General features: G+C 35.2%; 1 protein-coding gene across 1 annotated transcript in view; it reads right to left on the bottom strand.

The window, feature by feature from the left end:
- Window positions 1–25350, bottom strand: part of PIK3C3 (phosphatidylinositol 3-kinase catalytic subunit type 3) — a 124381-nt gene that overhangs the window by 68410 nt on the left and 30621 nt on the right. Inside the window, exons 7-13 of the mRNA XM_037508597.2 lie at window positions 24376–24447; window positions 23652–23756; window positions 22648–22740; window positions 13803–13988; window positions 8041–8195; window positions 6550–6640; window positions 1701–1768 (exon numbers count right to left, since the gene is read on the bottom strand). Of these exons, the coding sequence (XP_037364494.1) occupies window positions 1701–1768; window positions 6550–6640; window positions 8041–8195; window positions 13803–13988; window positions 22648–22740; window positions 23652–23756; window positions 24376–24447 (770 nt within the window). The remainder of the gene's footprint in view (window positions 1–1700; window positions 1769–6549; window positions 6641–8040; window positions 8196–13802; window positions 13989–22647; window positions 22741–23651; window positions 23757–24375; window positions 24448–25350) is intronic.

The raw sequence follows: 25350 nt of genomic DNA on the forward strand, positions 1-25350 counted from the left end.
CAAGGAAATTTTAAGTACTTATTCAAAAACTCAACAAATACCTCACACACTTTTTCCTTATTTCCTTTTAAATATTTACTTACAGTGTCATGAAGAAATACTTTTCCACAATAACAATGAATAGACATATACTTAAGAATTCAGATTGGAATATGGAGAATGTTAGAAAGCTGGAGGTTATACTAAGAGGAAATAGTTATTTGAGGATATGAGAATTTCTATGTAAACTTTTCAAAGTGATAATGCTGATTAACAACTATCCAGACTTCTTTCAATATATTTTCAAGAATATACTAAAATTTACTATGAAGGAAATGGAGTTTTATGCATAGAATATTAAACTGCTAAAGTAAAAGCAAGAATTCTTATTTTTCTTCTCACAACTAATGATACTAGGAAAAAATAGTTTCCAAAGGGGGATAAAATGACTGATTTAATTGAGATTATTGAAAGTGTTTTTTTTCCCATTGTAAAAAGAACATTAAGGCTAAAACTAAACAATAATTCATTGTTTGTGTAAGTAATGGATACCTATGTTTGTTAAAGAGGCCTCTGATACAGTTATTTATTTCTTTAGTTACAGGGGTAGTAACCAGAACAACAGTATGTTTGGGGAGTTGGAGAACATAATTAGGCTTGATTTGAGCTACACGACAGTTTTTTTCAAACAGTCTAAGACAAGATACTATTTTTATTTAATTTCTTCACGGGAAGAAAAATACCTCATTATTCTTCAAAAATAATGAGCTTTCAGAATGGGTCTATATTAATTTGTACCTCTCAAGTAAACTCAGTAAACCGAGCAATAAGATTAGCTCAGAGATAATTTCTATAGAGAAAAATAATTAACTACACCAAGAAGCTGCAAAAGCATTCCCTCAAAAGTACAACACAGAAGATTTCAGGTGGCCCTTACCCAGCTGGCTTTGCCCTTTATTTGCCCTGTAAAAACTAGATAAGGCCCCAGTGTTTTCTTTTATTAAACCAATATAATTCTCATTGTAGCTTAAGGTACTTGTCCTTTACACTTTAGAATCCTGTGACAGATAAAGGGAGTGATGCCTCACTGTCTTATCTCAGGAATCCAGTTAGTCTCTCTGCCTTAGCTTCTCCTTTCCTTCAACTCAATCAGGAATCATCTGTTCAGATGTAAAATATAAATATTTATACTTGTCCTATTCTACTGTTACAGAAACAAATAAGAAAAGATCAGTGAAAGAACTCTGTAAATGGCAAATTGCTAGAGAAATAATCTAATTCAAGTTTGGGTTCTGTCAGATTCAGAAACACCATGTTTCTGCCTCACTTTCATAATCTATAAGTAACTTCAAATTCTAAAATCTTATTTTTGCACAATTCCAAAGTTTTGGTAAATCAGGTGAAAATACACACCTGAATGACTGGGAAGTATCACAGTTATACTACCTAAAAAGAATAAAAGAAAAATTGACATCGAACTAAAAAAAAATCATTACCTTACTCAGTTTTACCTGAGATCCTGAAAAGTTAGTGAAAGGTAGAGCAACAGTAATGCTAAGAAGCATTTCCATTAGCTTAACAGGAAAGGAATATAGCTTGATATAAATACTGCACTTAGGCTTTTGAGGATTGCACATCTTATTTTAAACTGCCTTTATATTTAAAAGTGTGAAAAATAGTTCTAAGGCTTGATAAGAGAATATACAGAAAATGTCACATACCAGTATAAATAATTAGCCAGTGTGGAGTTTTTACAGGCTCTTGATATCAAGAAGGTACAGAGATCTTGCTGAAAAAAAGGGAAGAAATGTATATGTATTATATTACCATCTAGTATTAACAAGGAGGAAATAAGAGTCTAAATTTGCCTATCAATTTTAAACCATATATATTTGTCACAGACCAGATTTTAATCCATCCATCTATAACTCCCATCCATTCACCCAATATTTATTCTATAACAGGAAATATCTGAAAAAGGAAAGATAATGTGATTTGCAGAGTACCTTGTTCCCCTGAGCACTACAGGTAGTAGAGAAGACAGACATTAAAGAAATAATCACAGGCTTACTAGAACAGGAGAAAATATTTATACCACATACATCTGACAAGGGGTGGATATCCAAGATCTACAAAGAACTCATACAACACAACAAAAGGAAAACAAATGAATCAATCAAAAAAATGGGCATCAGGTGCCTCCCTGGTGGCACAATGGTTAAGACACAACCTATGAAGCTATAAGCAAGCCATTGCAGCATGAGTTCAATCCCTGGCCAGGGAGATACCCACATAGCACAGCAGACCTCTCCTGTCTTGCCTGCTGCTTCCCTCAGCAGTGTATTTCAGTTGATCTGCCTGTTTTGTTCCCCAACTCTGTCTCTGGTGAATCCTCTTACCCCCACACTCCTGACCTGTACCCCAGTTCTTGTATGCATAAATAAATAAATCTTTAAAAAAAAAGTTTAAAAAAAATAAGCATCAGAACTATATACGCACTTGTCCAAATAACACATACAGATGACCAATAGACACATGGAAAAATGTTCTTCATTTGCGGTAAATGCAAATCACCTCAAACCTGTGGGAGGTACCAAAAAGACTAGAAACAAGTGTTAGTGAACATGCAGAGAAAAAGGAACTCTTGTACACTGCTGATGGAAATGTAGACTGACCTACACTATGGATAGCAGTGTGGAGATTTCTCAAAATATTAAAAATAAATCTACCATATGATCCAGCAATCCCACTATATGCATCTCCTGAAGAATGCAAGAGCACTAATTCAAAGGGATATAAGCACTTCTCTATATGCATTGCAGTACTACTTACAATAGGCAACCAATGGACACAACCTCAGTGCCCAGAGACAAATGAGTAGATTTGTCAGATGTGGTATTTGTCAATGAAATACTGCTTAGCTATTAATAAAGACAAACTCTTGCTATTGTGACAACAATGGATGGAACTAGAGGGGGTTATGCTAAGTGAAATAAAGTCAGAAGGCAAAAGACAAATTCAGCATGGTTTCACTTACATGTGGAATACAGAGAAACAAAACAGAGGGTCAGATAAAGCCAAACTAATTAGAACCTACCACAGAAATGAGATTACCAGAGGGGAAGAGGGGAAGTGAAAGAGCACAATGGATTATGGTGGAAGAATATGGATGTCTTGATGAAGGGTATGGTGTGGTAACAACACCTGACTGGGGAGATCTCCTAAAATCATAAACAATGTTGTAAACCAGTGTTACCTCAATTAAAAAATAGATTTTAAAATAATAAATTTGGAAAACAGTCAAAAAATTTTAGATTGGGAGGTCAGAAAAGACAGTAACAAGATATTCAGAAAAGAGTGAAATGATACTCTATACAAAAGATCACCTGTGAGACTATTGAAGGAAAAAAATTAAATGTATAGGAACACTAAAGCAAAAAAAGCTGTAAAGGAAGACAACAGCCAAATTATGCAAGACCTTGTTTTTGTTTTGTTTTTTTTTTAAGATTTATTTAGGGCCTCCCTGGTGGCACAAGGGGTTAAGCACCGCACTATGAAGCAATCCGCAGTCTCTGCAGCATAAGTTCGATCCCTGGCTAGCCAGAGAGAAACCCACGTGGCGCAGCAGACCTCTCCTGACTCGCCCGCTGCTCCCCTCAGCAGTGTATTTCGGTCTGTCTGCCTGTTCTGTTCCCTGCTCTGTCAATGGTGAATCATCTCAACACCCGCATCTCTGGCCTGTACCCCAGTTCTTGTATGCATAAATAAAATCTTTAAAAAAAAATTAAAGATTTATTTATTTATGCATACAAGAGCTGGGGCACATGCCAGAGGTGTGAAGGGTGAGAAGATTCACCAGAGACAGAGTGGGGAACAGAACAGGCAGACTGACCAAAATACACTGCTGAGGGGAGCAACGGGTGAGTCAGGGGAGGTCTGCTGTGCCATGTGGGTAGCTCCCTGGCTGGGGATAGAACTTGTGCTGCAGTGGCTGCAGACAGCTTCATAGGTTGCTTCTTAACCCCTTGTGCCACCAGGGAGGCCCTATGCAAGACCTTAAGGCCACAGTATTGAATATGGATCTTATTTTAAAATCAACAATGCTTTTTTTTTTTTTTTACTTATAAGTGTCTAAAGAGATCATTAATTTGCTATCAGGCTATTGTTTGATAGGATGTTGCATTGGATAATGTTTTCCTAATTATAAAAAATATATAACTTATCTGGATTCACTAATTTTTTAGACTTCAAGACTGTGTATATGTGTGTATGGTGGGGGGAGAGAGTAGTGTTTCCGATTCCAGGGTGTTTTAATCAATATCAAACTCACTTGTCGACTTATGTGTAAAAATATACAGTGTAATATATGATGTCCATATAATATGTAACATAAAATAACATTTATTTGGTGCTTTTCATATAAAGTTAGAGATTATATACTATAAAAATAAAAAAAAGTAAATGCTTAACAAAAGATCTTAGGAGAGTGAGATAATCTTATTGACATTCATGAAAATGACTCCAGTTGCTCTGAAAAGTGTAGGCCTGAGAATCAGTTAAGATACTTTCACAGTAGTCTAGAAGAGGAGCAGAGAGAGATGATGATGGAGAGAATCCATCACCTGACCCAAACAAACACAATGGCTTCCTGAAACTCCAAGACAAATAGGCAAAGGAATGGGGAAGAAAACAAGATGCTCCTCGGGTGTCAGTGTGGAGACAAGGATATTGGTATCTCAAATAGCAGTAAGAAGAAAGGGACTCTAGCTTCATTGGAAGTCAGCTTGATATGCAGTAGACTCTTAATTGTTTCGGGATAGCACAAAGGTGAGGACTGCTTGTACAGTAGTCTACTCTACTGGGGGCAGGAGAAAGGGAAGGGAGCCATTACTCGAAAAGATTCTACTGCTTTCTGGGAGTGTTTGAGTTACATGAACACGTTAAGGAACTATTCAGCTAATGAAAGGTAAAAATGGTTAATTGTTGAGTAACAACATAGTTTCTTCAGTCATTAAAAAAATCAGAAATATATAAAAACTATTTATTTTCTTTAGCTTAAAAGTTTTGAGTGATAAATACTGTGTAAAACTAAATTCTGGACATATCTTTCAGAATCCAATCACTTCACACAATCTTCAACTCGTACCATACTCACCACCAAGCCTCATCTGAATTATTTCAATAGCTTCCAAGTAAAAGTTACTTGATATTGTGGTTTTACAAGGTCCATACAAGGGATCTTTTGCTCTCTCTGATTCATGCTTCTGCTATGCTTTTTTGGTCTCTGTTGTTCCTCAAACCCAGCAAGCTCTGATCCATACTTACTATTATGTTTTGCCTGAAATGCTTTTCTCTCAGGTCACCACATGGCTGTTTCCGCAACTGCTTCATCTTTAAAATACATTTCTTTCTCCAGGGAGACCTTCCCTGATCAATCTTTCCAAAATTACAGATACTGTACCCATTTGAACATTCTCTATGGCCCTTTTCTGTTTTATTTTTCTCTACAGAAAATAGATATCAACCTATCTTTAATAACATATAAATACCATTGACTATAATATCAAATAGTAGAATGTATGCTTCAGAGACAAATACATTGATTGTTTTGTTCTCTGTTGTATCATCCCCAGAACCTACAATCATTTTGGCATACAGTAAGAGCTCAGAAAATATGTATGAATGAATGAATTACTGATCAACACATTAGCCATGAAAAGGCCAAATAATTAAAAGTGCAGCTGAAGGATTCTTTAAAGTGCTCCCTTAAAGACTCTATGGTCCTCTGATTGAAACTCTCTTTTCAGTATTTTCTGTTTATAATTAAGAGGGAGGCAGACAGTCAAACTTTGGTTTATAGCAAAGAACTAAAATAAAAGTCATCCATTCATCAATATTAACTCCTAAAATGTTACTAAAGGCAATATATATATATATATATATATATGTATTTTAAAAATCAACTGAACTTTCTAATATTAAAGCATGTATTTTTGACATGAAGTTTTTGACATCAGGAATATGATTCTTCAGTGAGACTTTTGAGAAGAAATCCAACAACATATACTAGATCAACTTCCGCAATATACTTCTCAAGGTACCCTTCATAGCAGCATTAGTCAAACAAGTGTGTTTCACCTCTAAGCTTAGTCTAATTTGTTTTATATTAATTTTCTGTATAAGGTAAAAATAGCTGCTTTAGCACATTATCCCTATCATTAGCCATACATTTCTAAAATGTAATTACAAACACCAAAGACTACAGTGATGTTCATAAATGTTAACAATAAATATTCCATGTTTCTTTAATAAAAAATTTAAACCCAGTTTATCTTCACATTGCATGCAAATTCATTTATATGCTCAAAGCACCAATAAAATGCCCTGAAGTGAGGATTACCTGGCACTTTTTGCTGAGAAGAAAAGTCATAAACATGCATAATAAAACAAGTTATTTAATAAAGCTGCAATATTTAGTTTATTAATCAAAACAAGTGTTTCAAAGACCAACATTAAATGTGTATCTGGGAGGACATCTCCTGTAGGAAACTTGAAAAACTTTGTACTCACTTCCAGATTTTCACCATCTGAACCTTCTTTAGTTTTGGTTGCAGGAGGAGGAGACGATATGGGAGGAAGAGGGCTGGTTATAATTTGGGAGCTGAAAAAAAATAATGAGATATGACTAATGTGCAACATAATCTGTCTATAAGAGAAGATACATATTTTTTCATCTTATTTTACCTCAACTCCGTCTGGCCAAAGGATCACTTCTATATAACACTAGAGTTACATTATGCTCTGGAAAAAGAGGTTCCATGGTCAAATAATGAGTAACAGCCTACTGGAAATTTATGTGTAGTTTGAGTATTAAAGTTTTGATGAGTACTACAGTTTTGTTTTTAAAGCCCATTTTACTTTAAACCAATTTCCAAACATGTTTGGCCACAAGACCACGCTACTTCTTTTCATCTTTTTAAAAAACATACAAATTACAGGCTGTATTTGGAAAGTATCAGGTTATAGCTTCTACCCTGTCATAAAATCTTAAATAGACTTCTAATAAAACATTCTAGGTGGCATAAATAAGAAGGAAGGCAAATAAGCATGAGTAGTGACTGCAGGTCTCCAATGCACAGCTAAAGAAAATGGGGTCTCTTAAAAACAGAAAAATGCGTAATAGCCTAGGAAAGAAAAATGTGTTTTTCTGTTTTTCAGTTCACCTCCAAATGAAACAGAAAAGATAAAAAAATAGCATTATCATAACTATAAAGAAAGCTTCAGACCTACGCTCTTGGTTTATGTGATACTGAAATAAATGGACTGAATCAGGGAATCTGAATTCTCAAACTCGTTCTATTGTTATTAACAAATCTCATGGCGTTCCCAAACATTTTATATCACTAAGCCTCGGATGTCTCATCCAAAGGTTCCTATTATTTCAAATTTTAAGATTTTGTGAGTTATAACATGTTAAGTAGAAAGAACATGGGCTTTGGATTAACTCTATCTTTCACAAGATAGAAAATTCTAAGCTATTAACTTCTTCTCAATGTAAACTATAACTTTTCAATAAAATATTATGTTCAACAACATGTCCTACTCTTCATTTTATTTTTGTGTGAACATACTTGTACCTAAAACATTTGGAGCTCTATTGTAACACTTTTCTAAAAGTTTTATGTGTATTAGCTCATCTTATCTTTTGACAACCTTTAAAGATTAGTTACAATTGCTATATTCCCATTTTTAAGATGAGAAACTGAAGCCATAGGAAGTATTTTTACCTTAACACAAGTTGACACAGTTAACTTGGCAGAGTTAAGTTAAATGACAGCGTCAAGATTTTAACTCAAGTATTCTGACTCTGTAATCAGTACCGCAAAACAGTACTCTATAAATACAGTAATTAGCACTCTGTGAGTATATATGCCCTATTCATTGGTAAAATTTCAAATGTAGTAGCAAGTAAGGTTGGGAAATCTAGCAAAAAAAAAAAAAAAGACAGTTTGAAAGCAGGGGCAGGTAACTATCAGATTGAAAAAGTCTCTGGATATTCACCTATCTATTTCTGCAGAATTTACTCCAGAATTTGACACACTCTCTGAAGTTGAACCCTGGCTATCTTTCTTTGTAGGTTCTAATCCATTTTTTATGTCATCAAAATTTTCATATTTAAGAGCTTGGACGAGCTGTAATAGGTACATCAATAAATCCTGGAAAAACAAACAAAAATAAACTAATATTAGAAAAACAATGAAATGTGATTAAACATAATTTATTCTTAAATACCAAATTAACTACTAACAATCTAACAATCAAGTGACTATATTAAAGCTTCTCTATACTGCTTGTTTCTAAAAATCATTTTTCAATTGGGACAATAAACACTCTATTTTCTATTTTTTTGAGATTTATGGCATTCAAGATCTATATGTGAGCTTACATTCATTTTCAAAGGGAAAAAAGTATATTGCATAACAGAAAATTGATTAGTATATTTAATGACAGGTATCCTTCTTGAGCAGTCTAAGTAATTCAGTTTCACTGCTAGCTTTCATTACTCCGGAAATGCTGCTGAATGTATCATCACTGTGTTTTCCCATTTACAGAAAAGAGCAAGTGAAATTAAAAAAGGCTATATATTGTTATTAAATTCCTCAATGGGCCTCCCTGGTGGCGCAGCAGTTGAGCGCTGGATTGCGAAGCTGCCCGCAGCCTCTGCAGCGCCGGTTCGATCCCCGGCTGCTCCCCGGCCACAGGAGGAGGGTCCCACATGGCACGCAGACCTCTCCTGTCACCCACTGCTCCCCTCAGCAGTGCGCTTCGGTCCTTCTGCCTGTTCTACTCCCCGCTCTGGCTCTGGTGAATTCTCTCACCCTCCTGCGCTTCTGACTGTACCCAGTGCTTGTATAAATAAATAAATAAATCTTTAAAAAAAAAAAATTCCTCAAGAAGGGGCATATCTGAAGAAAATGTTCCTCTTTTTAACTCACTCATCACTATCTGATTTATTGGTAATCTGGTATTCAACATTCAAACAACACTTTCCTTTATTTGTATGAAATCTAACTTATTTTATTTTTTTTTAAAGATTTATTTGTTTGTTTATTTATTTATTTATTTGTGCAAGCACTGGGTACAGTCAGAAGCGCGGGAGGGTGAGAGAATTCAACAGAGTCAGAGCGGGGAGCAGAGCAGGCAGAAGGACCGAAGTACACCGCTGAGGGGAGCAGCAGGCGGCAGGAGAGGTCTGCGCGCCATGTGGGACCCTCCTCCGGTGGCCAGGGAGCAGCCGGGGATCGAACCGGCGCTGCAGAGGCTGTGGGCAGCTTCGCAACCCAGCGCTCAACCACTGCGCCACCAGGGAGGCCCTGAAAATGAATTAATTTTAATAGAAAGTACAAAGTCTATTTGTTACCTAGTCACAATCTTAAAAGTTCCTCCAATCATGAAGGACATAAGCATACAAATAAAACAAACAAACAAAAATCAAGTTTATTTTTCAGGCAATTCAGTAAAAATTTCCTGAGCTGTGAAATAGTATCTAGGTAGCAATCATCATTTTTCTCAAGAACAAGTTAATTCTAATGCTTCAGAGTATACATGTGAAGTCCTATGTCAGTATGACTTCCTAGCGTCCCATTTCTTATTGAATTAAGAGTAACTCTTATTTAGGCATACATTGTTAGAGACATGGGTTCTGTTCTTGCCTCCTGGAGAGCCATGTACATTTACACTCCTGTTAAAGAGAAATAACTTCTCTATTTCCTGTATTTTTAACCTCTTCGACTTGGCACATACTGCTTTCGCTTCTTGGAATGTAAACTAATGAACAACTACAAAAATTCCAATTTTCCTTCAGTGCTATCTCAAAAGCCACTTCCTCTTTCAATTCTAGTGGAGCATTTCTCACTCCTTTTGAGCCACAGGATAGAAAGAAATATGGCTTTAAATTTAGCAATTAAACTTAAATTCAGAAAGGCATTAAAGATTAAGATTTATTTTTACAAGTGTATAGCTTGTATAATATTAGAAAAATCTCACAAGATTTCATCTGTTTTCGTGGATCTATGGTAAAAATATAAGCTGATGTTTTTCAGATCATATAATGTTATGCCTACAAAAGAGCAGAACCTACCTAAAGTCTATTAGAACTAATAAAAGAAAACATGAAAGTGACTGGTAAACTATAAATATTAAGACAAAAATACCGTCTTCCATTTGACTATTGAAACTATAAAACATTTGTTTTACAAAACAGAAATGGGGTAGTTCATGATATTATCAATATAATTATGGAAAAAAAAATATTTAAAAGACATTTAAGAATTTTTATAAAACTGCAACTTTAATAAAAAAAAAATCATGCCTTCAGGAAGGAAGGAAGATTTAATATCACAAAGATGTCAACTTTCCCCAATATATAAATTTAATGTAATTCACTTAAAATTCTGTTGGAGTTTTAAGAAATTGATAATATTGTTCTAAAATTCCTGTAAAGAATGTACAAAAGTTATTTTAAAAACTGTAAAAAAGGGGCCTCCCTTGTGCCGCAGGCGGTTTAGCACAGTGCTATGAAGCTGTCCACAGCCTCTGCAGTGCCAGTCCGATCCCCGCAGACCTCGGAGCAACCCACATGGTGCGGCAGACCTCTCCTGTCTCGCCCATTGCTCCCCTCAGCAGTGTGTTTCAGTAGATATGCCTGTTCTGTTTCCCGCTCTGTCTCTGGTGAATCCTCTCACCCTCCCACGCATGTGGCCTGGACCCTGGTGCTTGTAAAAATAAACTAAATCTTAAAAAAAAAAAAAAAATTGTAAAAAAGCAAAAAGGGAGGGGTTTGTCCAATCATAAATTTAATATGAAGCTATTATAATTTTTGAAAGTATGTTATCAACGCAAAAATATAAACTTTGTAGAGTATTATCAGTAAAATATAAAATACAATTTTTTTCCTAACATACTAATGCAAGTTATTTATTCAAGATCATGAAAAAAATACATACACTAGTCTATCGCTAGAAATAAAGTTTTAGCAAAAGATTGTAAGTAGCTGCCAGTGAAAAGGCTGACTTCTTAAATTATAATGAACTTACAGTAAAATATTTGCTGCTATTCAAAAGTAATAAGGTAGGTCTATAGGTGTCAACAATTCTAATTAAGAATTTCAATTATTTTATATTTTTACAGATTCAACATGTCCTTAACATCATTATGAATATTGCCAATGTTTCCAGAAGTGATATGGTCTATACTAGCAGCTTTAATGATAACGGGGGAAAGAGTCCTCGAGGACAATAAAGCATAACATAAAAAAAGACCTGGCTACCTGGAGAGTTTATGGTACTTCAAGAAATTGGACTAACTGTTCACACATAGGACATGATTTTTTTAATCAAGTTTTTCAGTTAGCCAAGATATTATTTAGACAAAGTGGCTTTTAATGTACTATGCTATGATTACATGATTCTACTGTCTTTGGCAATACCAAAAAACATTGAAAATTTATAAAACCACAGATAAAGGAAAAGCAACGGCATTTTGTCAATTAGGAATTTCATACAACATGAATGATTTTAGTATGAATCTACATCATATAAATGTAATTGTCTAATTACATTTATTTCTGTAATTGTGTGAACACAAAGTTCAAAATTTTGTTCCGCATATATTTTTCTTCTTTACTATCAAGTGACAAAAGTAGCTATGTAACTATTTTTTTTTTTAAGATTTATTTACTTATACAAGCACTGGGTACAGTCAGAAGCGCAGGAGGGTGAGAGAATTCACCAGAGCTAGAGCGAGGAGCAGAACAGGCAGAAGGACCAACGAACACTGCTGAGGGGAGTAGCGGGCAGCAGGAGAGGTCTGCGCGCCATGTGGGACCCTCACCGGCGGCCGGGGATCAAACCGGCGCTGCAGAGGCTACGGGCAGCTTCGCAACCCAGCGCTCAACCGCTGCGCCACCGCGGAGACCCAATGTGTAACTATTTTTTAGATAGGAAACTGGGTGAGAATATATCATGTTAACAAAGTACATAGAGTCAGAGAAAGAAAAGCTGAAATTCAGATCTTGATATATACCTGAGCAACAATAAGAACAATTAAAAGATTTTGATTTTTAGTTTAGTAGATGCAGTTCATTACTGATGAAGTTCAGAGAATGGGAAATCATGAGATAACATAACCACTGCACTATTTACATGCTCTCTCTCTCTCTGAAACCTAAAAAAAAAACAAAACAAACAAACCTGACAATCAACAGGTGAACCATATTTAACAGTTTAGAATGCATACAATGTTTCTATTGTTATCCTTGAGCTCATTAACAAAAATGATGAAATGATCTAGAAATATCTGTGTCAGCAAGAACTAAAAGAAATCCAGAAACAAGCAAACACTTAGCCTCTAAACTAATGAGAAGAGTGAAGTCAGGCAGTCAAAAATGCTGATTTACAAATTTTCTATTTAACTTCTGAACCCATATCCAGGTGCTATCTTGACTACAACCCAAAGGCTCTTATCTAAATTCTATGAATAAATAAATAAATAAATAAATAAATAAATTCTATGGCTCAAGTCAAACAAAGAATTAATGACTGAAGTGAAATTTCTAAATTTCAAAATACATATTTTAACATTTCAAATAAATATTGCAAATTTTTTTTATCTCTGATACAGTAAAGACAATGAAGATGACAGTAACTGAATCATAGCTCTTAGAACTGTTTTTTAAATTAAAAAATGACAAACAGCCTGTCTATTAAAATTTGACAAAACCTGAAATTTGTCTCAAAATAACCTGTGGACAATAAGCAATGGAGAGGAGAGACTAAGTGGTGTTATAAATGAAACAAGATTGGCTGTATCTTCACTGCTGCCAAAGACGTGAGCATTCACTATACTATTTAGTGATTAAATTTTACTACAAAAAAGTGCACACAATCTTTCATAACTGCTGTATTTTCCATCTTGAAATTCATATACCACTACAAATTCAAAACAATGTATTTTTTAATAATTTTTTGATAAATAGTTTTGATGGGATCAGCATTTCTATATATACTGAGGCTTGAGAAAAGTCCTGTCATATTCCATAAGCCTTATAGGCTACACAGATTATGTTGGAGAAAATGGTCACCCCATAAAAATTAATAAGAACAAATTCCGAATTAGTCTACCTCACTAGGAATTACTAAAATTCAAAACCAAGCAATGCAGTGTGTCAACAAAGAGTATTCCTTCATCCCCAGTGGGCTTATATGTATGTAAATTATCAGCACAGTTTGCTGTCTTTGCTTTCCAGAGGATTCAAAGCCACCTTCACAAAAATCTACATATACTCATAATTGTCAGCAGCTGAGAGTTTAAAGGAGTTTGGAGGAGAATAAGATGACCATGCATCTCTATGCTTTAAAGGCCCCAAGGGCTTTTCAAGGCTACAATTAAATGTGGCTCATTGTATACTGACTGATAGAGGGGATCTGAATTATTCCCTAGCTGGTGCTGCATTAAACCATTTTTCATTAGAATTCCTTTTTCTAGACAGAGCAATACAAGCTCTGCTGCCAGGTAAATGTCCTGGGAGAGATTGTCCTATCACGTAAGAGATCAGGAAGTAAATTTTCATTTCACAGAGGAGTCCTTGGAGGAATATTTTAATTTTACTTGTGAAAACACATCTAGTATATCCTCTTCCTTTCTAAAGTTCCTCTCTCCACCCCCCTCCCCCACACAGATAAAAAACAGATACAAACACAGAGTCTATAATCAGGCTCCAGTTCAAAATGCATGCAAAGAGGAGTAATGAACAATGATATAACCTCATCATCTGCCTGACGTAACCGGGCAACAGCATAACGCCTCACTGTTGGATTTGTATAATGAGATGATAACAATTCCAAGGAATCCTCTACATCCATTGGCTTCCATTTTCCCAGAAGTTCCAATGCTTGTTTGGCCTCTTGAGGTAGATCCCAATTAACACATTTCAAGAATTTTGTCAAAGCCTAAAATCAGAAAAAAATTTTAAAATTAGAAACAGACCTATTACCTGAAGCAGGGAAGGTCAAGGGTGACTGGACAGAGTTCTACTTGGTCCTGACAACAGAGTCACAGAGTGAGTGACTGACTCCTGTAAACACTAAATAAAGTTATACGTATGATCTTAGAAAAGCACTGCATGATGGGGGAAAAAAGGGTATGTTTCCTGTAATTTTTTTTTCAGGTCAAATCACTTGCAGAGAACTATGAATTTTTTAAATTTCCATTGTTTTTCCTTCATTTGGCTTTTGTTTTTTTAAAATATTGCAGCCCTCAATACACAGAAATAGTAAAGGTATGTCTCACGCAGATTCTTGAGAGACAAGATTTTACAAGATGAATATGTGACATAGAATACAGCAAGTCAATGAATAAAAGAGCATGAAGCCAAGCAAGGGTAGAATTCCCAACACCAATTCCACTCTCAAACACACCCCCTACCCCCACCCCCAGTCACTGAAGGTTTCCTAGCTACATGAGGCACATGAGGACTCAAATTAAAATGCATATGCGGGCCTCCCCGGTGGCGCAGCAGTTGAGCACTGGGTTGTGAAGCTGCCCGCAGCCTCTGCAGCGCCGGTTCGATCCCCGGCTGCAGTGCGAGGGTCCCACATGGCGCGCAGACCTCTCCTGCCGCCCGCTGCTCCCCTCAGCAGTGTACTTCGGTCCTTCTGCCTGCTCTGCTCCCTGCTCCGGCTCTGGTGAATTCTCTCACCCTCCCGTACTTCTGACTGTACCCAGTGCTTGTATAAATAAATAAATAAATAAATCTTAAAAAAAAAAAAAAATGCATATGCATGTTTCTCACACACAGAAAAGTAAGCATTTAAAAATATAAAACAGAAACATACACAAAAATAGATAAATATAAAGCAGCAGCAAATATTCTATGATTTAGCTAGATGCTTATAGCATCTTTTTGTAACCTTACCTCAGTAAAGAGGTAGCATACGGAAGTTTTCACAGGACTGTTAGGTCAATTACCTTGGAATCTATCAGTCATGGCTGCATTCATAATAAATGCCCTTTTATGGTACATCCAGTTATTCATAAAAAGCAATCTATTGCTAGGTCTATCTACTAGCAACACTTTCCCAGTTGAATCAAGACTTTCTCTTCTTCTATTTCTCTATGAATTAATATCTTTAATAAAGATAACTTTAAAATTTTAAATTCCTATTCTACTGAGCTAAAATCTTTTTTAATCATTTTTTTAAATATTTATTTATTTATGCATACAAGAGCTAGGGTACATGCCAGAGATGTGGGGAGTGAGAGGATTCACCAGAGAGAGTGGGGAACAGAACAGGCAGACTGGCTGAAATACACTGCTGAGGATAGCAGTGGGTGAGACAGGAGAGGTCCGCTGCGCCATGTGGGTTGCTCCCTGGCCGGCTGGGCATCCAATTCATGCTGCAGAGGCTGCAGATTGCTTCACAGTGCATTGCTTAACCCCTTGAGCTAAAATCTTTTCATTATCAAACTAATCAAGTTGCAAGAAAATGTCCAAATGATCAACAAAACAGTAAGCACACACGTATAGCTAGTATAACAAAATGAACATTCATGCCCATCCCTTATTCTTCATTTCACTTAATTAAGAGATTATTTAATTCAATGCTCAAATTGTATTATAGTCTCAACAAAGCTAAATGGCTTGTTTATCACTTGAAAATGGTAGACAAATTATACCTAGAACTCAGGTCCACTGACTCTCTCAGGCAGATGGTTGCCATTAAGGCATTACCATTTCCTAATTAGCTAAGCCCATGTCTTTTAGAGCTATTACTCTCCCAACACCGATGTACTAAATCCATTTCCAATTCCTGTCCGTTATTTTCCTAGCGTATTTCCTATACTACATATCTAGAGCTTGGCACAGCCTTCTCCTAGTTAAGAGACTCAGCTTCTCTTCAAAGCATTTCACACAATCTCCTGAAAGCTATGGTTAGCACAAACGCCAATTGTCAGCAGAAATTTACCTTGTAACACTCCTTTCCCCAAAACACTCAATATTTACATAACACTTACCTAAGTAATCCCTGTGACCAATTCCGAAGTAACCATTTAAGTTTACAGACAGGGAAAACATAATGAACTAAAAGACAAAATGGTCTTCATGTAACTTCTTCCCACTGGTAAATTTAATTGTCTAGAGAATGAGACTAAATTTATCCCCCAAGGGCAGCCTTTCCAATATTTGAAGAAGACTTCCATTTTAGTGTATGGTGTTTCTGTTAGGGTGAAAAGGATGTCCTAAAGCTAATTCCATACAGGCTTTGTGGACTCCACCCCCCACTCCAGACCAAAGACAAAAGACATTGGGAACTCCAAATCCCATCACCACCAAAGGGAAGGTTGCTGGGACCTGAGGGTGGGGTTAAGTAGCCAGGTTTGGTATAAAGCCAGACACGTGGGCTTTGGAGGGTATCCCCCATTTTGGCCCTCCACCAGCTCGCAGCGTCCGGCCAGCTCTGAGAGTGCCTTTGGATTTCCAGGTGGGAGGATGGGGTAGGATGCATTAAAGACTTTCCCTATTTAATTCTCCCTGAGTTGTACATTTCCTTAATTCCCATTCTCTTGTAAATAAACCGTTTATTAACTTTTTGTGTGTGCCTGTAGTGGAATATTAAGAAGTCCCTTTTAAGTGCGCGGGTGAGGACCCACAGCCAGGCAACCCGTTTTATATCGGGGTTGCCCTGTAACAGTTTGGCACCCAACATGGTTTCCAAGCTTCACCCGTGGTTGACCAGCCCAAAGTACTTTTTCTTGTGTTGGTTACCATAAAGCGCACTAGGTCAATGGTCACTGTAATTTGAAATAAATAAATAAACATAATAACAAAACCCTGGCTTCTTTCTCAGAACATTCTATTGACACCTCTCATCGTAATCCAAACTTTTAATTCTCATTAAACTAACTCTCATTGCCCTTCTATGCTTCAACCAAGTTAACCTATGCTTTTTAGCAAAATAATAGTGTCATTTTTTTTAAAGATTTATTTATTCATGCATACAAGAACCGGGGTAAAGGGCAGATATGCAGGAGAGTGAGAGGATTCACCAGTGACAGAAGGGAACAGAACAGGCAGACTGACTGAAATACACTGCTGAGGGGAGCAGCGGGCGAGACAGGAGAGTTCTGCTGCGCCATGTGGGTCTCTTCAGTTGCCGGCCGGGTTCGAACCTGCGCTGCAGACTGCGGACAACATCACAGAGGTGCACTCAACTGCCTGTGCCACCAGGGGAGGCCCATTAGTGTCATCTTCTTAAGGTCAACTTTTGAGAAACTCAATTTTTCTAGGAAGTCTCCAGCAACTTTCAGCTCTTCCTTTATTGGTTTTATTTAAATGATGCTCTTCTACCTGCCACCTACTTTTGTAAACATTCTTACATCTGCAACTGGAGGCTGTATTCCCCAAAACAGCAACCCATTTCCTCTCACCTTCTATATGCCATTTAATACACTGTCCCCCCTGTCCATCTAAGAACATAGACTGTCCTAACTTATTCCATGCATTTATTTTTCATTTCAACCCAGAATGAAGTTCTGGGTTGAATGTGGCAACACAGCAATACTTCTTAAATAACTATAGCAAAAGCTTTTCCATTTCATAGTACATCAAACTGTCTTAATAGAAATGTGTGGGTATGTTCTTATTATAAGCAAATCTTGCAGCATGCTGATGTACTCAATTCACTAACTGAAGCAATCTAACTCACAAATTCTCAGATTTATAGATTTATTAGTAAGATTTATAGAGCACAGTGCTACTAAGGAACTTAAGGCATTGTACAAAGAATTTCTCAACTTTGTAAAGCTCAATATAACAAATGTAAACAAGAGGTAGTAGAATGAAGAAGGAAACAGAGAAAAGAGGAATGAGACAGTATAAGAATTTGAAGATTGCAATAATGACAATATTTAATCTCAAGTTGTTTAAAAATGCTTTGTTGATTTATATTAAGTAAAGGTACAGGACTTAAATAATACTTTATCACTAGAGCTTCTATAGTTATCTGGAGCCAGAGTATTTGGGTTTAAATCCTAATTCTTGGTGCTATCAATTATTAGCTGAGTCACCTATAGCCTAATAATTTACGTTTTATTTAACAACCTTTAGGTTGTGGTGTCCAAGGTTAAACGTTAACATTACTGCACTTAAAACCCTGTTTTATTTTAAGAGCAATAACTATTTTAACTTTCTTTCTGATCTTAGAATCACCTCACTATATTCTTTTTCTTAGACTCACAAGCATTATTACTTCAGAGATGAAACATGAAACGTATCACATATGTGTATATATATTAACATCTGCAACTCAATTACTAAAAATTTCTACTTTGCTGTTAATAGGAGACCTATTCAAACCAAGACTTTTGACAACAAACAATTCCCTAATTCTGTGTGGACACCTATTGGAAAGTGCCCACTTTCTCTTGTCATGTGAATGTGTTCATTCCATCATTATGGTTTTTATGGAGGATCCATTACATAGGTATGATTTATTAAATCACTGGACACAGGTGATTAACTCAATCATCCTCGGACCCTTCTTCTTCCCAGGTCAATGGATGGGGCTGAAAGCTCCAATTCTCTAAGCACAGGATTGCTACTCTGACAAAGGGCCCATCCCCCAGAGTTACTTCATTAACATAAACTCCAGAAAGGCTGAAAGGGCTTATCATGAATAACAAAAGATGCTCCTCTCACTCCTACTACTTAGAAAAGGACTAGGATTTAAACTCTGTCAGAAACAAGGGATGAGGACCAAACATTTATTTCTTATAGCACAATATCACAGGTGTTGTTCTGATTTCAATGGAAAACACTCAAAAATGAAAAGATCTCCTCACTTTGCCTCCTATTGTTACAGAGCAGCCCCGATATAAGACATCCTTTTCCCCCTAACACTATCATTCATGCTGAAAATGCTGGGAATTGGCTCCAAAGCATTTTATACATTTTCTTTTCCTTCCCTTGTCCTCCAAAATTAGGCCTCAAAATCTGTAGATGAGTCTCCTAATTATGCCTCTTTTTTATTCTCAGCTCTGCTCCAATCCAACTGCTAATTTTCTTTAAAATATCACTTGTTGGGAAGGGGTAATGAGGGTGGATAAACTGGGTAAAAGGGATCCTTGCATGGTGAAGGAGAGAATTGGACTTTTAGAGGTGAACTTAATTTAGTCTACACAGATGTTGATCTATAATGATGCACACCTGAAACATGTCATAACACAATAGTATTTCAGTGGAAAAAAAATGAAATCTGAAAGAAGAGTACATTAAAAACATTAAGTTTCAAATAAAGTGACCCAAAAACCAAAGTCTTCTATTATTCTCATTCTCTTTAAAACTGTATTTTAACTTTAATGATTACAATTAAAAAACAAACTTACGCCCTTTAAAAAAAGCACTTGTTAAAATGCATTCTGTTGCTTTGGTGGTTTCCTACTGGCAGTGAAGTCAAACTTCAGAGCATAGAATTTAAAGCTCATCACATCTAACTCCATATTTCCTATTTCATTACCATAAATATAAACTTTTCTGTCTCCTCTGCCTTTTCTGCCCTTGAAAAATGAGCATCAATGTTTGCTCAAACTTTAAAATCCCTCACATAATAGCACACATTTATTTTCTTCCAAAGTTATATCAATGCTATACTTCTCTATTTTGGTTGCATACAAATAATCTTTTCCCCAAAATAATTTTAATTCATATGAAGAAAAGGGGCATGATACCTCATAGTTCAGAAATTGACTAATGATAGGGCAAAAGTTGATAAATGCTTGCTAACTGAATTCACTTCTCCTAAAAAGTCCACCATCATCTTCTTGTTAGAAGGGACAACTGTGATGACTGTCCTGATATCACTGAATCAGCTGGTACTTCAGAAGAAGCTTAATAAGAAGCCTCATAAGAAATAGTGCATTATTATTACCCTTCATTATATATTGAATCTTTCTACTGTTTGGCTCCAAAAGTGTAATCAAAAGGCATTAAATTGATATTGCCAGTTAATTTTAATTAACAATTTTATAAGAAAAGTAGTCACCATGCTAAAAGCTGAATTTGAAAAGTTACGATATTCAAATTTTAAATTCCTCAAAATGAGTGATTTCTTATATGCTCAAGTACGACTATAGATTTAAAAATAGTTCATAAGTTTAGCAAGATTTGTTGGATTAATTTTATAACTATGAACTTTTTAGGTACATCAAGCCTAAACTAGAGGATTTTCATCCAAAATACTTAAACAAGTCACTTAGAAACAAATAGATGGAAAAACCAAACCTAATTAAAGATAAATACAAAGTGTAACTTGGTAAGAACAAATTTCCACCAATTTGTTCTCTGGATACTGCTTTCTCTCTAGGAAATCTTTTCAGCCTGAGGGTCCAAGTGCCAAATAACCTAAATCACAGTTCCTGAGAAACTGACATTGGAAGAATTTCTTTCTGCAAATAAATTACCGAACAAGAGTGCAGGAGCATTTGTTTTCTACAAAACCCACTTTAAATTATTACAAAGATACAAATGTGGCTATGTGAATAATTCCTTTGGTCACTTCAAGGCCAAAATACATTTGGTTTACTGAAAAGGGCTTCCCAAACATTAAAAAATATCGTTCACTCTGCTCGAGTGATCATAAGAATCCTATAATATGTCCTGAGAATTGAAGTTTCATCACCCACCTTTCAAAAATTTGAAATCAACTAGTTAAATGAAACTTGTCACACACTTTATATCACTTGAGCATTTTATTTCTTTTGCACACATCTAGAAGTAATTGAATTTCAGTGGGAAGTGACTACTTGTTTAAACAAACAATTTTTCTTGCAAGCATTTCTATCTAAGGGAGTTCGGCTCTGTAAATCTATTCTATGCTTTTTGAACCTATACATTCTAACAGGTTTAATTCAATATCTTGCTGTGAATTTTAGACAACACTGTGCTGCATTCAAGATGCAATTTCTGAGACCAAGGTTATTCTTCATTTAACAGAATATTGTGATACTAACTCAATCATTTTATAAAACACAATCATTTTATAAAACACAAACTCACAAACCTATGTTTCTGATGATGAATATTTCCTTTTTTGCTATGATGAAAAGAATAACACACAAAGATAAAGCAAAATTAGAATTCCCCTCTCATTCTGGTTATGAATATAAAGGGGAATGAATATGATTCATCTGCAAAGAATTTCCCAAGGCATCAATAAAAGATAAAGAGAAAAAGTTGAAGAGTTAAGATGAGCTGCAACCGTATTTTCATTCTTACTTTAGAAACTAAAGGAAATACAATTGCTTCAGAAAAACAAGTTAAGCAAAGTAGCTAAAGACCATCTCAAGAGAGTGTAAAATATATTCACCCATTCATTCATTTTCACATAATTATATAATAGCTTTCTGGCAGATAGTAATTTTCTTGATGGTTCTCTATTCTGCCCCCAATGCATTTTAGAATTCCTGCTAAGGCATGTGCATGATGCTGCAAACATTTCCCCTATAATCCTCCTATCTATGTCTTCAACGGACTGCCTTCTCCTCAAACTCATAAATGTGAGCATATCAAGAGGCAGCATATATAAGCTTTGTGATTCCTGCACAGGTTCTTTAATCTTTGTAACTCATGTTTCTTCATCTGTAGAACAATAAAAATAATACATACATTGGGGGGTTGTTGTGGAATGTAAAATACCTTTGGCACACAGTAGCAATTTAATAGATGCTGGCTATTACTATTACACCTTAAAAGTTAGCCCTTGAACCTATGTTCTAAGAATTTACAGCCCAATTTAAGAACTATAGAAGACTTAAAATTCACAATCATGTAATCAACTCACATTAAATAAGAGGAAACTAAAGCTGACCAAGGTGAAGTGATTTATAGGAAGTGAAAAGGCTTCTTAGTGGCAATGGTGAGCCTCAAAACCAGCTCTCCACACTCAACACTAGTGCTGACTACTTCCTCACTATTCTCTCTCCAGAAACTTTATCTAGCCAGTTTCCTTATGGGAAAGCAAATGTCTAACTCTAGCCTAACCTCTATCCTGCAAGCCAAGCAATATGCCAACCAGTCCATCAACTCATTATATACATTGCATATTATATTTCTCAAACTTTCTATATTCCAATCTTCTCCAAAATTCTGTAGTTCTTTCAATAATGTGATATAGGTTCAGAGTCACACAGGTTCAAAGAGGTGAGAAGAATTAAAATAGAAGGAAATAATATTTCCTCTGTACCTACTATGCAAAAGGTGAACTCAGCCAGGTTATTCACCTGGATTATTTACTGTACCTGTGAAAGAGGGCTGTATCATTAGAAAAATGAGGAAACCAAGCTTTCAAAATAATCTGTCTCATGTTCTCTAAAAACTTGTAGCCAGAATTGAACACAAGTCCCTCAGACATAACCCATTTAGACATTATCTACGCATCAACAAATTGGTCCATGTGTCATTGTGTACTTTTTTGTAATTAAAAAAAAATGGATTGTCATATATAATTCTTAACTTGACAATAACTATATTTCTGTGGCAATTTTAGCGAATCTTGTTCATTAGCAACAAAGTTTATAAATAATTTGATATATGAAAATAGTCAAGAAACTCACTTTCTCTTGATTAGTAAGATAATATCTGAACTTCCACACAAGATCCTGTTCTTCATATGTAAGCTGTTTGGTTGGTGGATAACTCACAATAATCTACAACAAAGAAGACAGAGTTATTCTTGTCAAATGTATTCTTCTTCTGTATTTCCATTTCATTTAAATTTTTTTATTTCAAAATTTCAATAATAGTACTATTCGGTTGTCAGAAATGTCACAACATATTTTTTAATTTTCAAGCAAACTGCATTATGACTTTTCTGACAACCCAATATTATAGACACAAGACCAACATATACTCAACAAAGTGATACTTAAATTTGTTGTATTTATCAGTCTAAAAAAACATTAAAGTGTGAAAGAAAAGGAAAACAATGAAGATGTCACATTACATATAAGAGTATATACCAAGTCTTCACTTAACATAGTCAAAAGTTTCTGGGATACTGCAACTTTGTGCGAAACACCACATAATGAAAGCAAGTCCTCCAATTAAATCATTTTGTTCAATGTCACAGGATTCTGTGTTTTCTCAACATTATAAGGAAGCCATACTGAACAACAATACTACCCCTGGGCTTGCTGTATAACTACAGAGCTCACTCAGTTCAACTAAAAACAAAATAAACCAAAATAAAAAAGCTCCCTCTTCCTCAAAAAAAAAAAAAAAAAGGAAAATCAATAAACTTTCCCTTATCAATCAATGCACACAACAATACATGTGTATATACCAAGCTCTCTCTTGGGAAGTATACCCTTAAGGCTAGTTTCCAAGAATGATATATCATAAGCGGTATGTATTTTTGCAGCTGTTTCCAGGGCTAATTTATTTACTGAGAACTAAAATATGATTCTAAAACCACACAAATCTAAAACTGTTGAAATTACATAAGGCTCACTAACCTGGGAAAAATTTGCATCACGATCACTTATAAATGAAATGGTATCACATCAGCTATACCCAAAATACCTATTTATTTATATTAACATTTTACAAAGTTTCTTACATTAAGTTGATCCCTTGTGGCAGCATTAGGTTTGAGATCGTGGTCAGAAGGTCCACTTCTTAAACTCCGGGCAAGTTTGTGATGTTTGCTTTCAACTAAATTCTCCTATAAATCATTTTAAAATATTAATCATGATGTAAAAGCCAGTTTCAATAGCCAGGTAGAAATAAGAAAACAATTATTAAGACCGCTTAACACTTAGGATACTTTAGTTTGTTTTCATTATAACTTCAGTATCCTAAATATCTTTTTATGATAAATCCTTATTTTGCAACAAAACTGGTCTCTATAAGACTTTCAACCATTAAATTATTAATAATTGAATCTTTGAAAATGTGTTTTGTAAGTGAAGACCAATGAGATGACGGGGTGTTCTTCTGAGCAGAAGAGAAGGCAATAAGCATATCTACTACTTATTTTGTACCTTCTCTATGAGGAAAATGATTTTCTCCCAGGCAGGAACCAGACACCCCTCTTTTACCAATATTTGACTTGCTGTCATTAATTGAATGAAATACAGGGCCTTCTGACCTTATTTTTAGGTATTAATATTTCTTGTAAAAATTCAATCTAATCCTGATGTAAGATAACTGGAGTGTATTTATGAATCACTTTTACTTAGATAACTAAGCTAGCTATAATTTTTTTTAAAGAAAATACATGCTATGGATTGGATCTCAGTCATCACTGGAGAAAAGCATTTTCATAAGTTTTCAAAACTCACCATAGACATCTGAGGGTCAGGAACTTTCACTATCTCGAAACTTGTTAAAATTGGAGATGACTCATCACCATCCTGGATTGCAATAATAAATTAAAAATTAAATATATGAAATTGAATCACATGGTAAAAAACAATACATGAAAACGTGTACTCCAATGTATTTTGATTTAATGAACACCATGTCTCCACTTAAAGTACATATACATTTTTTACCATTTGTTGCTGATCAAATGTTTTAAGAACTAAATCTAACAATAAAATCTGCAGAGTCTTTAGATATATAGAATCTGGAAATTAGATTGCTTTCTTTCAGCCTTGTCTTTTAACTTTGTTCATAATTACAGTGGGTCAAAAGTAGAAAGTTTTTAATTTTCCAACTTAAAAAAGAAAATACACAGCATAATTAAAGCATTTGCAAAACATTTTCAAAAACTTACTAAGTGTATATTGGTAACTTTTCAAACTACCACAACTGAGTTCCAGTCAGAGAAGTGGAGTTTTAAGTGTGGCATTAAGGTTACTCAAATTTATACATAGCTAGAGAGTAAGCAGCTTTGCTTCTCAGACACCTATTCAATAACACAGCAAATCTGAATAACAAGAATTAATCAATCAATTCTTAAGACATAAAGCTGTCTTATATTGTTGCATTATCATTTCTGAAGAATATTGGCTTTTAGTTCTATCCAATTCAGACAAGAAAGGTAAATTCAGCATAATAAATGTCATTCAATATATCCTGGAAAAAGCTAAACTAACTGGAACCAGAATTTATTTCCTCACAATTGTATACCAAGCATCAAGTTTTTCTGTCAATTTTCAAATGCCAGTATATTTCCAATTTTAGATATATGTAACAAAATCAGGAGAGACTGAAAGAGGGGAAGTATTGTGATTTTACTTTAGTTTAGTAATTGAGTCTTACAGAAAACCACAAATTCCCACAGCCGTTGTTTAACAGGCCAGTTCTCAGTC

The sequence above is a fragment of the Talpa occidentalis genome, unplaced genomic scaffold (assembly GCF_014898055.3).
Source record: "Talpa occidentalis isolate TD23 unplaced genomic scaffold, MPIMG_talOcc4v2.1 talOcc4.13, whole genome shotgun sequence".
NCBI lineage: Eukaryota > Metazoa > Chordata > Mammalia > Eulipotyphla > Talpidae > Talpa > Talpa occidentalis.